A 17316-nucleotide genomic window follows, 5' to 3' on the forward strand; every position below is an offset into this window, starting at 1 on the left:
AGGCATTTACCATTCTTCCGTTTCTTGCTATATTGTGGTCTTTTCATTTCATAACAGAATTTAGTTTTTATTTTGTTCTCATTTGTTTGGAGGAGTTATTAAGTTAGAAAGCAGATAACAAAATAGTCCAGCAACTCAATCAACAAAATTTTCATTTTTCGTTGGGCATTTTTTGTTAAACTGTATCTATACATAATCATTCATATACATTGAAAAGAAACCAGAAGTATGTATACCAAAATGTTGTGGTTGGTTGGTTGGTTTTGAGACAGAGTCTCGCTCTGTTACCTAGGCTGAAGTGCAGTGGTGCAATTTCGACTCACTGCAACCTCTGCCTCCCGGGTTCAAGCGATTCTCTTGCCTCAGCCTCCCAGGTGGCTGGAATTACAGGCACCCGCCACCACGCCCAGCTAATTTTTGTATTTTAGTAGAGGTGACTTTTCGCCATGTTGGCCTGGCTGGTCTTGAGTTCCAGACTTCAGGTGATCCACCTACTTCAGCCTCCCAAAGTGCTGGGATTACAGGCATGAGCGCCCAGCCTGTTTGTTTGTATTTTGAGACAGGGTCTCACTCTGTCGCCCAGGCTGGAGTGCAGTGACATAAACACAGCTCACTGCAACCTCAACCTTCCGGGCTCAGGTGATCCTCCCCACCTTAGCCTCCCGAGTGGCTGAGACTGTTGCCACGCGCCATAATGCCCAGCTAATTCTTTGTATTTTTTGTAGAGATAGGCTTTTGCCATGTTGCCAAGGCTGATCTCAAGCTACTGCACCTGGCCCCAAAATGTTAACAGTAGGGCGCGGTGGCTCACACCTGTAATCCTAGCCCTTTGGGAGACCAAGGCTGGAGGATCGCTTGACCGAAGAAGTTCGAGACCAGCCTGGGCAACACATTGAGACCCCGTCTCTATGATTAAAAAAAAAAAAAAAAAAGTCAACAGTAGTTTTCACGTGGATGGTGAGTTGTTTGGGGACTTTGTTTTGTTTCATTTTGTGTTTATGTATATTTCTATGGTTTCTGTAATGACCTCTTGTTTAAAAAACCAGATTGATGAGTTGCTTGTAATTTCAGTGATACTAAAAATTGTTTCTGCTTTTATTTTTCAGATTAACAAAATATATTGTGTTACTATGTTTCACTAAATTTTTGAAGGCTGTGGGACTTTTCGAATCATATGATCTCCTAAAAGCTGTTCACATTGTTCAGTTCATTTTTATATTAAAACTTGGGTGAGTGTGTGGGGGTTTTTTTCTTGATATTTTTTATTTCTTTGAAAATCCTGTTTTAACAGAGTATCTTTAAAAAACTTTACATACAATATTTTGTTTGTTCCTCCTGACAAGTATTTGATAAATTTTTTTAACTGGGAGTATACTTAAGATTAGAGGTACAAAGAGACTGCAAAGAAAACGGATTGTTGTGCTCTAATCACTTGCCTAAACACAGACTTTGATGAGATTTTTGCAAATTTAGTTTTTGGGCTATTTATTATTATTATTATTCACTGCGTAATCCTTTCTTAGTACAGAGTCCTCATACAGTATGAACATTAAATTATTCTACTTATAAGAAATGCTTTTTTTTTTTCTTTTTTGAGACACAGTCTCACTCTGTCGCCAGGGTGGAGTGCAGTGACGCGATCTTGGCTCATTGCAAGATCACTGCCTCCTGGGTTCAAGCTATTCTTCTGCCTCAGCCTCCTGAGTAGCTGGGACTACAGGCGCTCACCACCATGCCCAGCTAATTTTTGTATTTTTAATAGAGACAGGGTTTCACCATGTTGGCCAGGATGGTCTCAATCTCTTGACCTTGTGATCTGCCCGCCTCAGCCTCCCAAAGTGCTGGGATTACAGGCATGAGCCACCACACCCAGCCTACATATAAGAAATTCTAAATAAAGATTTCCTGGATCTTGAGATAGTGACCACCCTCTGTGTTAATAAAAACCTGTTAAAGATTCTTGGGAGTCAGCTGGGCACGGTGGCTCACGCCTGTAATCCCAGCATGCCTGAGGTCAGGAGTTGGAGACCAGCCTGGCCAATATGTCGAAACCCCGTCTCTACTAAAAATACAGAAATTAGTGACGCATGGTGTCATGTGCCTGTAATCCCAGCTACAAGGGGGGCTGAGGCAGGAGGATTGCTTGAACCTGGGAGGCAGAGGTTGCAGTGAGCTGAGATCATGCCACTGCACTCCAGCCTGGGCAACAGAGCGAGACTCCATTTAAAAAAAAAAAACACTCTTCAGAGTATAATTTTGGTAAGTTGGGAAAGAGATTATTATTGACTAAGAAATATTAAGCATCAGTTACGTGCTTTTTTTTTTTTTTTTTTTTTTGAGACAGTCTGGCTAGGTTGCCCAGGCTGGAGTGCAGTAGCAATTCTGTCTCAGCCTCCTGAGTAGCTAGGATTACAGGTGTGTCCCACCATGGCCAGCTAATTTTTTTGTGTTTTTTTTAGTAGACACGGGGTTTTGCCGTGTTGGCCAGGCTGGCCTCCAACTCCTGACCTCAGGTGATCCACCCACCTTGGCCACCCAAAGTGCTGGGATTACAAGCTTGAGCCACCATGCCTGGCCAAGTTGTGTGCATTTTTATGTAACTATTTTCGCAATGTGAAAGGTAGGGATATATAATTAGTAATTTCTTCATTTTCATTATACTATTTCAAGATTTATGACTGAATTTTAGAGAAAATAGGAATTCTCTTCTTTGATATTTTAAGATATAAAAAAAAATTGTGACTCCTTTATTTTTGTGGCTTGTTAGCTGGTTCTGAAGACAGTTAGAAAATAAGAGTTCTCGGCCAGGTGTGGTAGCTCATGCCTGTTTTCCCAGCAGTTTGGGAGGCCGAGGCAGGCGGATCACTTGAGGTCAGGAGTTCGAGACCAGCCTGGCCAACATGTTGAAACCCCATCTCTACTAAAAATACGAAAAATTGGCTGGGCGTGGTGGCACATGCCTGTAATCTCTGCTACTGAGGAGGCTGAGGCAGGAGAATCGCTTGAACCCGGGAGGCAGAGGTTGCAGTGAGCCAAGATCGTGCCACTGCACTGCAGCCTGGTGACAGAGCAAGACTCCATCTCAAAAAAAAAAAAAAGTTATCAAAATTTTGCAATAGGAGTTTTACTAAAATATGTATAATTAATTCTCCAGTATGATTTATTCAGAGGATAACACTTCAAGTTCTGGCATATTTGTTTAAAATAAGTGTCTTTACTTAAAACTATATCTTGTGTTTAATGTGGATTAATATTAATATATTAATGTTTCAATATTTACAGGACTGCATTTTTTATGGTTTTGTTTCAAAAGCCATTTTCTTCTGGGAAAACTATTACCAAACACCAGGTAAGATTTTTGCAGAATATTTTATTCCTAGCAGCTTCTCGTTTAGTGGGCCAGGAGGCAATGCTTATTTTTTATAATGGGTACTTAATGAATGATTTAAGTATGCCACAGAACAATTTTAGAGTTAACTTGCTCTTGTCTTTTCAGAATGGAGACTTTAAGTCATAAAGTACTAAGATCATGGAATGTTTTTAAAAAAACAAGAGGGTAAAAAAAATTATAAAGCATTCATATAATTGTTTTCTTCAGTACACACTTCTTATTCTGAAAGATTTACAAATTGGACATGAAAGCATGCCCAAGAGCCTAGTACAAATGTCACTGGAAAGCTGACAAAGCATAGGGGTTAAGAGTGTGATTTCTGGAGTCAGACAAAGTCATGTTCTGTCTGTCCTCCTTACTGACCTTTAATTTGGGCAAGTTACTTGATTTCTCTCTACCTTAATTTGCTCACTGTAAAATGGAGATAATAGTAACTTCCTAACAGAACTGTGAGGAAGAAATGAATTAATACTTATGAAGTTCTTAGAATGATGCCTCATCATCATTGTGACAATGTGACACCCTCATGATCATTGTCACTGTTCTCTTTAGGCAGCTGTGATTCAAACTAGAAATGTCCTACATTTTGCATAATCATCTCACATCATCACTTCTTTGGGCAGCAGTTATACCATAGTACATGTTTGCTTTATGCCATGACTTACAAACCTGCATCATAATTTTTTTATTAGAAAGATGAATTTAAGTACTTCTGTTTCAGAGACCAAGAACATTTTTTAAAATAGGATTAATAGTCTAAACCCCATTTTAACTTTTTTCTCTCCTTTCAGATAATTGGATCACTAAAAATTCCTGGTAGAAAAGAATTTAAAGACAAAAAGTTAAATGATCCTAGGAAACTAGTGAGAAACTGAGAAATCATAAAATTGTACTCTGAAGAAAAAGATTTCAAAATCTACCAGCAGACAAGAATATAGATAATGGAAAACAGAATACTGTCCTTTTTTTTTTTTTTCTTTTTTTGAGAACGAGTCTTGCTCCATCGCCCAGGCTGCAGTGCGGTGACATGATTTCGGCTCACTGCAACCTCTGCCTCCCAGGTTCAAGCGATTCTCCTGCCTCAGCCTCCTGAGTAGCTGGGATTACAGGCATCTGCCACCACACCCAGCTCATTTTTGTATTTTTAGTAAAGACGGGGCTTCATTCACCATATTGGCCAGCCTGGTCTTGAACTCCTGACCTCAGGTGATCTGCCCGCCTTGGCCTCACAAAGTGCTAGGATTACAGGCATGAGCCACAGCACCCAGCCCAGAATAAGAATACTGTCTTGGAAATCTAGACTTAGTCAAGGGATCTTATGTTTTCTATTTAATTTCAAAATATGTAATTATTTCACCTTTAAAATATTTGTTATTATTATCTTTCTGTATTTTATTTAAAATTTGGATATATAGCAAAATATATGTGACTGAAATTTTTAATTTTTTTGTTTCCATTTATAGTGGATCAAAATATTTAAACATGCAGTTGCTGGGTGTATTATTTCACTCTTGTGGTTTTTTGGCCTCACTCTTTGTGGACCACTAAGGTAAATAAAAATGCATATTTTGAATGTGTGTTTGTATTTCTTCATTTTGAATATTATTTTTGTTCCACTGTGTTTTATGTCAAATATTTATCTGTGCAAATGTGTCTAGCACTTTTATAGCATCAGAGAGAATTCAACAAATAGAACAAACCTGTTTAGTTTCTGGACTAGTTCTTTGGTGAATACCATTAATATATTTATTCATGATTTGTCATAGATATTTTACTAGTTAGAATTCCAAGTTTCAGAAAATTTTTAGCATAAATGGCTTTTTAATCATTTATTCGTGATCCCTGTTAACAGCTTAGAAGCTATAATAAAAGGTCTGAAGTGTTAAATAAAATTAGCCAATAAGGAGAACAAAATCTCTAAAAGCATTCATTTTTTGCACAATTTTGCAAATACTCTCATAAATAAATGTCTCAGAAGTAGTATATCAATTATCAGATTAAATGCGTGGTAATAAAGTAAACTACTCCCATTTCATATTTCCCTAGATCTATATAGATTAGTCTTTTTCTGCAAGTGGACTGGTTTGAGGAAATGCTTAGGGACCATTGATAGGAATTCTATCACACAGCTGTGTATGAGCATTCTTTTAACATTTCCCCATCTGTAAAGGATTTTACTTAGTGAATAAGTATAAGAAAAAATGCCTTGCCGTGAGAATGAGAGGTAAGGAGTGAAATGAAGAATGTTCTTGGCCAGCACTGTGGTTCACGCCTGTAATGCTAGCACTTTGGGAGGCCAAGGGGTGGATCATTTGAAGTTAGGAGTTGGAGACCACCCTAGCCAACATAGCAAAACCCTGCCTTTATTAAAAAATATACAAAAATTAGACAGAAATCACTTGAACTCAGGAGGCGAAGGTTGCAGTGAGCTGAGATCACACCACTGCACTGCAGCCTGGGCAACAGAGCGAGACTCCGTCTCAAAAAGAAAAAAAAAATGTTCTAAAGCACAGAGATCCCCCACCCCCTGGCTACAGACCAGTATGGGTTCGTAACCCATTAGGAACCAGGCCACAGAGCAGGAGGTGAGCCACGGGGGAGCAAACATTACTGCGTGAGCTCTACCTCCTGTCAGATCAGCAATGGCATTAGATTCTCATAGGAGCACGAACCCTATTGTGAACTGTGCATGGGAGGGATCTAGGTTGCATGCTCCTTATGAGAATCTAATGTCTGATGATCTGAGGTGGAACAGTTTCGTCCTGAAACATCCCCCCACCACTGCTGTCTGGAAAAATTGTCTTCCAGGAAACCAGACCCTGGTGCCAAAAAGGTTGGGGACCACTGTTCTAAAGGATCTCACTCAGAATAGTGGGGTAGACAGAGTGGAAAGTGAAGGGTGAGAAATGTGGAAATGCTTTGTGAAAAGTCCTTTCCCCTCTCATGGCCAATAGAATAGCTTCTGGATTGGGATCCCTTTGACTTGTTTGTCATGTACTTTGTCAGATGCAGAGTAGGTATAATTGGAAATGTCATATCGCTAGCCACAGTAGCAGTTGCAGCTTGGAGGGCTGAGAAAGCTAGCTGAATTTCCTAGCTTGGGAAGAGGTTTTTCACCTTATGCTTGAATATGATTGAATATGATTGAGTGCTGCTATTGCTTATCATCTGCAATATTTTAAATTTGTTATTCATGAAATTATGTTTTGGTTCCTGTGTTACTATATCACTGTCCTTTTGTGTTACAATAAGGAGGGAAAGAGGAAGTACTTACATTTTTACTTGGTTCCCTATTTTGTCATCTTGCTCCTGACCTTATCACTACCAACACTGCCCTCTCATTCTTATACTAAAACCATCATGCAGTTTCTCAATTGCAAAAATTTTAATCCCAGCACTTTGGGAGGCCAAGGTGGGCAGATAGCTTGAGCCCAGAAGTTCGAGACCAGCCTGGACAACATGGCAAAAATGCCATCTCTACAAAAAATTAGCCAGGCATGGTGCTGCGTGCCTGTAATCCCAGCTACCTAGAAGGCTGAGGTGGAAGCTTAACCTTAGCATACTTTACTCTTTTGTAAAAACAGCTTAAAACATAAACACATTGTACAACTGTACAAAAATATTTTCTTTCTTTATATCCTTATTCTATAAGCTTTTTTCTGTTTTTAATTTTTTTTCAACTTTTTTTTTTGGAGACAGGATCTTGCTCTGTCATTCAGGCTAGAGTATATGGCACAATCTTGGCTCACTGCAACCTCCATCTCCTTGGCTCAAGGGATCCTCCCACCTCAGCCTCACCAGTAGCTGGGACTCCAGGTGCCTACCACCACACCTGGCTAACTTTTGTATCTTTTTTGATAGCAGGTTTCGCCATGTTGCCTAGGCTGGTCTCAAACTGCTGGGCTCAAGGATCCACCCTTCTCGCCCTCCCAAAGTGCCGAGATTACAGGCATGAGCCACTGCTCCTAGCACTTTTTTGTTAAAAACTAAGACATGCACACATTAGCCTATACCTACACAGGGTCAGGATTATCAATATTACTGTCTTCCGCCTCCACATCTTGTCCCACTAGAAAGTTTTCAGGGGCAGTAACATGCAAGGAATTGTCATCTCCTATGATAACAATGCCTTCTTCTGGGATACCTGCCTGAAGCTATTTTACAGTTAACCTTTTTTTTGTTTTTGACACCACTATTTGAAGTCAAAGGATATAGTTACCTTTATTTTTAACAAGCAAAAGTACATTCTAAAATAATTAATAGTATAGTATAGTGAATACATAAACCAGTAGCATAGTCATTTATTATCAAGTCTTATGTTCTGTATATAATTGTATGTACTGTATTATATGACTGGCAGTGCAGTAGGCTTGTCTACACCAGCATCACCAGAAACACATGAGTAATGCATTAACGCTAGGTGACTGGAATTTCTCAGCTCCATTATAATCTTATGGGACCACCATCGTATATATGTGGTCTATCATTGACCAAAATAATGTTATGCAGCACATGGGTATATGTTGCCTGTACTTTTTTTTTTTTTTTTTTTTTTTGAGATGGAGTCTCACTCTGTTGCCAGGCTGGCGTGCAGTGGCCCGATCTTGGCTTACTGCAACCTCGGCCTCCCGAGTTCAAGTGATTCTCCTGCCTCAGCCTCCCGAGTAGCTGGGATTACAGGCGCGTGCCACCACGCCCAGCCAATTTTTGTATTTTTAGTAGAGACAGGGTTTCACCATGTTGGCCAGAGTGGTCTCGATCCCTTGACCTCGTGATCTGCCTGCCTCGGCCTCCCAAAGTGCTGGAATTATAGGCGTGAGCCACCATACCCAGCCGCATTGCCTGTATTTTTTTGGCGTACTGCAAACAGTGCTGGTATGAGCAACCTTGTAAGTGTTACCTGATACATACCTGTACAAGAATAAGAAATCGGTATGATGTAATTCTATGAGTGGTATGATTGGATATTTGTAGCTTCAATCTTTCTAAGGTAGATAATGTCAAACTATTTTCTAAAGCAGTTGTACCTATTTATTTTTCTTACGTTTCGTGAAATCAAGGGGAAATGTTTTTCTTTCTCTAACTCTAGTTGAATTCATGCATCTTGATAAAGATAAATTACATTTCATGAATGATAATGTTTTATTTTTGTAGGACTTTGCTGCTGTTTGAACACAGTGATATTGTTGTCATTTCACTACTCAGTGTTTTGTTCACCAGTTCTGGAGGAGGACCAGCAAAGGTAGAATTTTCCATTATCAGTTACTTGGAAATGGAAAGTATGTATGTCATATATTATCCAAAGGAATAAAATCTTATCTTTCACCATTTAAAAGAATGCAGGGAGGCTGAGCGCGATGGCTTATGCCTGTAATCCCAACACTGTGGGAGGCTGAGGCGGGCAGATTACATGAGGTCAGGAGCTTGAGACCAGCCTAGCCAACATAGTGAAATCCCGTCTCTACAAAAAATGCAAAAATTAGCTGGGCATGGTGGTGGGCACCTGTGATCCTAGCTACTCTGGAGGCTGAGGCATGAGAACTGCTTGAACCTGGGAGGCGGAGGTTACAGTGAGCTGAGATCACGCCACTACACTCCAACCTGGGCAATAGAGTGAGACTCAGCCTCAAAAAAAAAAAAAAAAAAAAAAAATCCAGAGCTTTTTCTGCTAGTTTTACATTTTTCTTACAATTTTTTTTTTCTTTTTGAAGAATTCTATAAGTTTACAAAAATAGATATTTGTGAAAATATAATCCGTAGTTGGAGAAATTTCTTAACATGGAAACAGTGGAAAATGATTTTGAAATGTTTATAGATTCCTAGGAAGTTGCTAAAATAGTACATAGAGGACCCTCACCCTTCATTTAGTTTCCCCCAAAGGTAACTTCTTAACCAACTCAAGTACACTATCAAAACCAGTCAATTAGACCTAGGATTTCACATCACAATAGGGTGACTATGATCAATAATAATTTAATCATACATTTAAAATAACTAAAAGAGTATAATTATTTGTAACACAAAGGCTAAATGCTCGAGGGGATGGATACCCCAATTTACCTGATGTGATTATATACATTGCATGCCTATATGAAAACACCTCATGTACCCCATAAATACATATACCTACTATGTGCCCACAAAAATTAAAATCAAAAATTAAAAAAAAAAAAAACACACAGGAAATTGACATTGGTGCAATCCATAGACCTTACTCAGATTTCACCAATTTTACGTACGATAATGTGTGTATGTATGTATGTATGCATGTAGGTCTATGAAATTTTGTCATGTGTAGATTTGTGTAACCATCATTACAAGCAAGATATAGAACTGACACATCATCACAATGATCTCTTTCATGTTGTACTCATGCACCTTTCCCCCAAACCCCCTACTCATTCTTAACCCCATAAATCATTTTTGAAAAATAACTAAAAACTTGTTAAATTTAAATTATGATGAACATTTATCTAACATTTTGCCACCTAAGCACTCCTATTCATCCTAAGCGATTCAAGTATTATCCTTTTGTTAAATGAGTTACCAATCTACAATTCCAAACTGTTAGAACTATATAGTGTTTCTGTTTTACCAAATTAAACACCTCCTTGCTGGGTCCTACTTGCAGACCCTGGCTGAACGACAAATGCACTCAGACACAGGTATTTAGTGAAGGAGTGGGCTAGGGAACCAGGCCACTTACAGACCCTAAGGAGGGTGCTGTAAAGAGTCAGCAGCTGCGGCCCTGACAAGCTGGCACTGTGGGCATTTATTCAGTATAGATTTAATGACAAAGGCCTTGAATCAACAAGCTTTGTGGGTAAATAACATTGCTGACCCCCTACATAGAGAGCAGTCTTGAGTGCAAATGATCAAAGGTCGGTTTTAGGACAACATGAGTAAACGAGCTATTTAGATAAACTCCTCTACATTCCCTTGTATCTACACCTTAAGCTTTTAGGCTTCTGATGAGAGAATCTGGCTGCCTTCAGCCAAAATATCTTTCAAAACTTGCAAAATCCCCCAGCCTTCCAAGAAGGTTTGCTTCTATTCCTATAATTTCTCCCACCACTGTGACTGATCTCCCACACTTCCTGTGCATGGTGCATTTTCCTAAACATAAAGGAAAGGATAAAGACAAATAAGGTATAATAGTCCCTATTCTGAAAGGGACTTTCAAGTAAAGTAATGGAGGGAGATGAATGAAGTAATGAAGTGAACAAAGTAACATGCCAAGTAGAGCAGAGTAAAAGAATACTCTGCCTGTAGACTTCAAACTGGCTCATTAGTATTAAAGCATGGGCCACTATTTAATCCTTCTCCCTCACTAATAGAGTACTCCAAAATAAATTTCAAGTGGATTGAAGAGCTTTGTGAGTTTACAAAATAGACATTTGTAAAAACATAGAATAAAATACATAGATGGAGAAAATTCTGAGCATAAAAACAGTGGAAAAAATCACAAAGGGAAAACTTACTATATTTGGCTTCATAATGATTATAAACTTAACGTATAACAGAAATCAGTGTGTATACAAAAAACTAACAACAAAAATTGCCAGAAATAAGTTTTACATTTCTTTCAAAGTATAAGTCACCCATTTCAGTTTAAAAAATGCTTAAGATCCTTGGCAGGAAATCAGCAAAAAACTGGGAATGACAACTCACAAAAGAAATAAAAATGACTTGAAAACATTTAAAAAAAAAGTTTTCCTCCTTAAGTAACTAGAAATGAGAGTGTTCTCATTAGTCTGAGAAATGGATCAGGGCATCAGTCCAGGACTTGATGATTGTTTTTTCTTTTTTTTTTTGAGATGGAGTCTCACTGGGTTGCCCAGGCTGGAGTGCAATGGCACCATCTTGGCTCACTGCAGCCTCCACCTCCCAGGTTCAAGCAATTCTCCTGCCACAGCCTCCCGAGTAGCTGAGATTACAGGCACATGCCACTACACTCAGCTAATTTTTGTATTTTTAGTAGAGACAAGGTTTTACTATGTTGGCCAGGCTGGTGTTGAACTCCTGACCTTGTGATCTGCCCGCCTTGGCCTCCAAAAGTGCTGAGATTACAGGCATGAACCACCACGCCCGGCCTTTTTTTTCTTTCTTTTTTTTTTTTTTTTTTTTTGAGACAGAGTTTCACTCTGTCACCCAGGCTGGCTTGCAGTGGCACGATCTCAGCTCACTGCAACCTCTGCTGCCCAGGTTCAAGCAATTCTCCAGCCTCAGCCTCCTGAGTAGCTGGAATTACAGGCACCTGCCACCGTGCCTGGCTAATTTTTGTACTTTTAGTAGAGACGGGGTTTCACCATATTGGTCAGGCTGGTCTTGAACTCCTGACCTCATGATCTACCCGCCTCGGCCTCCCAAAGTGCTGCGATTACAGGCATGAGCCACCGCGCTCGGCCTTTTTTTCTTAATTGTGAGACTGAAGCATTACAAAATTCTCAGTTGCCTTCTTTGTTAACGAAAAGATTATGTTCTCTGTATTTGATTGTTGTTGATGTTGCCATATCCTAACTCAGTGAAAACTTAAGAAATTTAAAAGTACATGGTTTTTCTTATGTGTAGCATATTGAATTTTGTTGTAATACCACACTAACAGAGAATTTATCCATTATAGTGGTAATCATAGAATGAATAGAAGAGTATTCTCACTTTGCATTGTAAACTTTAATAGAAGTATTGTATTATACTTCCATTATAGGTATATATAATACACTTAATGTATCTATATATAATAGGTGTTCTACAAGTATATGTATCATTACAAGACATGTTATACCTGTAAATTTGTAAATATAGAATGTATAGTAATGCTATTTAGCCAGGCACAGTGGCTCATGCCTGTAATCCTAGGACTTTGGGAGACCGAGGCAGGTGGATCACGAGGTCAATAGATCAAGACCACTCTGACCACCCTGACCAACATGGTGAAACCCCGTCTGTACTAAAAATGCAAAAATTAGCCAATCGTGGTGATGTGCACCTGTAATCCCAGCTATTCAGGAGGCTGAGGGAGGAGAGTCACTTGAACCTGGGAGATGGAGGTTGCAGTGAGCTGAGATCATGCCATTGCACTCCAGCCTGGGCAACAGAGTGAGACTCTCCTCAAAAAAAAAAAAAAAAAAAAAAAAGGAATGTATAATAATGCTATTTAGATTGCTCTTGAAGCTACCATTCTGAAATATTTACATAAACTAAGCTAATATGTCCTTTCTATAATTTCCTTTTATGAAAACCTTTTTCCTCAGCCCGGACAACATGGCTAGACCTGGTCTCTACAAATAAAAAATTAACCAGGCATGGTGGCACATGCCTGTGGTCCCAGCTATTTGGTAGGCTGAGGCAAGAAGATCACTTGAGCCCAGGAATTGGAGGCTGCAGTGAGCTGTGTTCATGCCACTGTACTCCAGCCTGGGCGACAGCGAGATCTGTCTGAAAAAAAAAAAAAAAAAAAAAAAATTTCCCTGGAATGAGAACATAAATTTTAAGTTTATCAGCTTTTTAAGTCCTTCATACTTTACTAGATCTTAGAAATGACTTTGCTGGTTTTACCGTGCCCTCTGGATTATTTTTCTCTAGAGGAGTAGTATCTAGAATATTCTCTATTCCTTGCATATTGTAGAGTGAAATAAGTTCCTACTAGTTATTCTTTAGCTACTTGGGCTTTTCAACCAGAAGTAAAGTAGCATTTAGGAAGGCTGGTTCTGTAAACAGTACCAATTTGTACATAGTAATATGCCTAGCCATGTTAGCAAAGAGATAATCAATGTTATCATTAGTTTATATCTCTTTGATATCTTACTGCTAATACTGTAAGCTTATATAAGAGCTTTAATGTCAGATGTTTTTTCAGTTTTTTAATGCATTTTTGTAAATGCTTACTTGAGAAAACGTTTTTCTTTAGTGTTTATGTAGTTACGGTCTTAAAAATCAACCCTTGAAAAAGTCATCCTTGATGTTACTTTCTTTATTTTCAGACAAGGGGAGCTGCTTTTTTCATTATTGCTGTGATCTGTTTATTGCTTTTTGACAATGATGATCTCATGGCTAAAATGGCTGAACACCGTATCCTTTTGGAATAGATCAGAGTTGTTTCAAGTCTTGCGGAAAACTAGAAGGCTGGAACAATGGAAAAAGAAAGGATGAGTGAATTAAACTGATCAATGATGAATTAAACTTTCATAGATTAATGTAGATATTCTAAATCAGTATTCAAATAATGAACAAACTCATTATAAGTTAAATATTTTATAGCATCTCTGTACCACCTACAGTACCCTAAATTTTCAGAAATGTAGGGACATTGAAAGAATATTTTGGAATGTCCTGGTGCTGGGAAAAAAAAAAGGTGATTTGCCACTCAACATAATGTTTGCTCCCTTATGATTTAACAATTAAAAGGCTCATAAATGAAAAACCTTTAGTATCTTCTTGCCTGAAAGAAAAAGTTCAAATTCCCTTACCTAGTATTCATTGTCTTGCTCTAAATTATCTCTAGCTCAGCCCCAACTCTTCTCTTATAGAAATCCAACTTTCTAGTCAAATATATCTACTCATTTTACTCTACAAACATGCCTTTTTTTCTATTTTCTATTCATACATCCTTACCCACTCCATCCAGCAGAACTCCAAGCACCAGTTTGTATTCTTCTATTACTGATACTCACTGCTCTAAAACTTATTAGTAAACAAATAATAATTTTCTTTGTTACAGTGAGGGAGAAGTGTATGACTTTGGAAAAGCTCCAGGTTGCTTGTGATACAACCTCTATTCCCCACCCTCTTTTGCTTGCCACTTACTTTGCTAAGACTTATGTGGTCAGTGACTTAGAAGACAGATTTAGGACTCATTTTACATGTCAGTCTTAAAGGGCAACCTTAATTCCACTGGACAGGAGTGGTCCAGGGAGATTCCTTGCTCTTGTACCTTTGTCGTACTTAAAGTATGTATGCAATATGTCTTTTAGAAGTTAACTACTAAAATCTGGCAAGTTTATCTTAAGCACTATTATAATTGTTTTGGAGATAATAAAAGAAATACAGGCATTCCAATTTATAAATGAGGTCCTGGAATTAAATGTTAGATTGTTTTATTTTGTTTTGTTTTTAAGTGAAACATGTTATTGAAAGTAATTAAGTTTGGGGCCTCCAGATCAGTCTATATGCAATCCAAAATAATGTAACTAAAATTTCAGGAGAACTTCAGGTGTCAAAGAGTGACTTTTGGAATTTTTTTCCTTTACTTCAACTCACTTAGCTGAAGGACATCATGACAGTGCTCTAACTCATATGCTTTACACAGCCATTGCCTTCTTAGGTGTGGCAGATCACAAGGTATGATTTCTTTGTTCCTAACAGGATCAAAAGATTCTGAAAAGTTGTAGCAACTATAACTATAAAGGTACATTTAAAATAAATTATCAGCTGGGCCCAGTGGCTCACACCTGAAATCCCAGCACTTTGGGAGGCTGAGGCAGGTGGATCACCTGAGGTCGGGAGTTCAAGACCAGCCTGACCGACATAGAAAAACCCCATCTCTACTAAAAATACAAAATTAGCCGGGCATGGTGGCACGTGCCTGCAATCCCAGCTCCTCAGGAGGCTGAGGCAGTAGAATCACTTGAACCCCGGAGGCCGAGGTTGCGGTGAGCCAAGGTCGCGCTATTGCACTCCAGCCTGGGCAACAAAAGCGAAACTCTGTCTCAAAAAAAAATAAAATAAAATAATTATCAGTAAGTTATAACATTGCCTGCCATTTAAGTAGTTAAGTAATTGAGTATATGGGAAAAATATACTAGTTCCATTTCTTTAAATATTATGTTAGCATGGTGTGGTGGTGTGTGCCGGTAGTCCCAGCTACTTGGGAGGCTGAGACAGGAGGATCTCTTTGATCACAGGAGTTTGAGGCTACAGTGAGCTGTGATCATGCCACTATACTTCAGCCTGAGTGACAGAGCAAGACCCCGTCTCTGGGAAAAAAAAAAAAAAAAAAAAATCATGTATTTAACGATTGACTATTGAACTGTGTGTGTTTCTAATGAGACTTATCTAATTTTACTCACAGGGTGGAGTATTATTGCTAGTACTGGCTTTGTGTTGTAAAGTTGGTTTTCATACAGCTTCCAGAAAGCTCTCTATCGACGTTGGTGGAGCTAAACGTCTTCAAGCTTTATCTCATCTTGTTTCTGTGCTTCTCTTGTGCCCATGGGTCATTGTTCTTTCTGTTACAACTGAGGTAAGATAAGAGCAAGAATTTATTGGTATTAAATTGCTAGTAAAATGAATTGCTATTAAATTTTTAGTTCACTATATTCAAAAAATTATATTTTAATTTGAGGTTGAAAGTGGCTTAAATTGTCTTTGCTTTTTCTTTGTAGTTTTTTAAACAAAATTTGGAGTTAATTTTATTGTTTATAGAAAATACAAATTAAATGCTATTACATTTACATATCCCTCACATTCCTATGGCCCAAAGGAATCCTTTGAAGAAGCAGCAATTAACCATGTGTTAGGCTTAAAGATTGTGTGTCGCCTAGTGTTTATCGAATGATTACACAATAGTGCTTTTGTTTTTTAAAACTTTGGAGAATACTGAGAATATGTACCAGTATCTTAATAGCTTTTATATGTTGGCATATTATGAATCATATTGAATCATGCGATTTTTATTTTTTAAAAGATTAACAGAAACATCTTGTAAGATGTGAACTTTATACATGTATAGTCTTGACAATTCTTTTTTTTAATTTCTAGAGTAAAGTCGAGTCTTGGTTTTCTCTCATTATGCCTTTTGCAACGGTTATCTTTTTTGTCATGATCCTGGATTTCTATGTGGATTCCATTTGTTCAGTCAAAATGGAAGTTTCCAAATGTGCTCGTTATGGATCCTTTCCCATTTTTATTAGTGCTCTCCTTTTTGGAAATTTTTGGACACATCCAATAACAGACCAGCTTCGGGCTATGAACAAAGCAGCACACCAGGAGAGCACTGAACACGTCCTGTCTGGAGGAGTGGTAGTGAGTGCTATATTCTTCATTTTGTGTAAGCATTTTCCCCCTTGTTTTTATTTTAACAAATTTCTATTTATGGATTTTGATGGTCACATCATTTACTTAATTTGGGAAATTCTTCAGTGCTTGCATTTAGTGCCGACAGTTACTGTGTTGGTTTTGGTAGCTTAAACTTCTAAAATTTAAACAATATTGTTTTTTTCTCTTTGTAGCTGCCAATATCTTATCATCTCCCTCTAAGAGAGGACAAAAAGGTACCCTTATTGGATATTCTCCTGAAGGAACACCTCTTTATAACTTCATGGGTGATGCTTTTCAGCATAGCTCTCAATCGATCCCTAGGTTTATTAAGGAATCACTAAAACAAATTCTTGAGGAGAGTGACTCTAGGCAGATCTTTTACTTCTTGTGCTTGAATCTGGTAAGATTTTAAATGTTAATTGACATATCCTAAAAGCATAATATTTTAATTTTGACAGTTCTGGTATAAGTTTAGTACTTCCCAAATTTCTGATGATAAGATGGGCTAAAATTTAAATTTTTCGTAAGTATAATAGCAAGATTATGAAATCATATTCAGACTCCTTAGGCAATCCTTAAGGCATGTGCCACCATGCCCAGCCACTTAAGCAAACAGTTTGTGAGGCATTTTAGAAGCATTGATTTAGTATGTTCCTTCAAATCAGTAAATATAGTAGCATTTAAAGAGTTCTAATAACTTATAGGATCTCACTATTAGCAATCAGTGTTATAAATCACCTATTGCTAACATTTTATAACCTAGTTTATTATTATAGACATATAAAAAAAACCATTTTTAAATAGTTTGTAAAATGGATTTGTCTTAGTTTTTTACAATTTAATAGTTCGTAAAATGGATTTCTCTTAGTTTTTACAATTTGTGTGAA

General features: G+C 38.0%; 1 protein-coding gene across 4 annotated transcripts in view; it reads left to right on the plus strand.

Annotated features, from left to right (window-relative positions):
• The window catches only part of SLC30A5 (solute carrier family 30 member 5), a 36057-nt gene that overhangs the window by 5710 nt on the left and 13031 nt on the right, over nt 1–17316 (plus strand). The window contains exons 2-10 of one of the 4 annotated variants that reach the window (XM_054489829.2): nt 1107–1229; nt 3283–3349; nt 4855–4940; nt 8546–8633; nt 13375–13462; nt 14655–14731; nt 15462–15632; nt 16151–16439; nt 16621–16829. In XM_054489829.2, coding sequence (XP_054345804.1) covers nt 1107–1229; nt 3283–3349; nt 4855–4940; nt 8546–8633; nt 13375–13462; nt 14655–14731; nt 15462–15632; nt 16151–16439; nt 16621–16829 — 1198 coding nt within the window. Of the gene's footprint in view, nt 1–1106; nt 1230–3282; nt 3350–4182; nt 4965–8545; nt 8634–13374; nt 13463–14654; nt 14732–15461; nt 15633–16150; nt 16440–16620; nt 16830–17316 lie in introns of those variants that run through there. The other 3 variants (XM_054489830.2, XM_054489832.2, XM_054489833.2) reach the window with 3 other exon arrangements.

The sequence above is a fragment of the Pongo pygmaeus genome, chromosome 4 (assembly GCF_028885625.2).
Source record: "Pongo pygmaeus isolate AG05252 chromosome 4, NHGRI_mPonPyg2-v2.0_pri, whole genome shotgun sequence".
Lineage (NCBI taxonomy): Eukaryota > Metazoa > Chordata > Mammalia > Primates > Hominidae > Pongo > Pongo pygmaeus.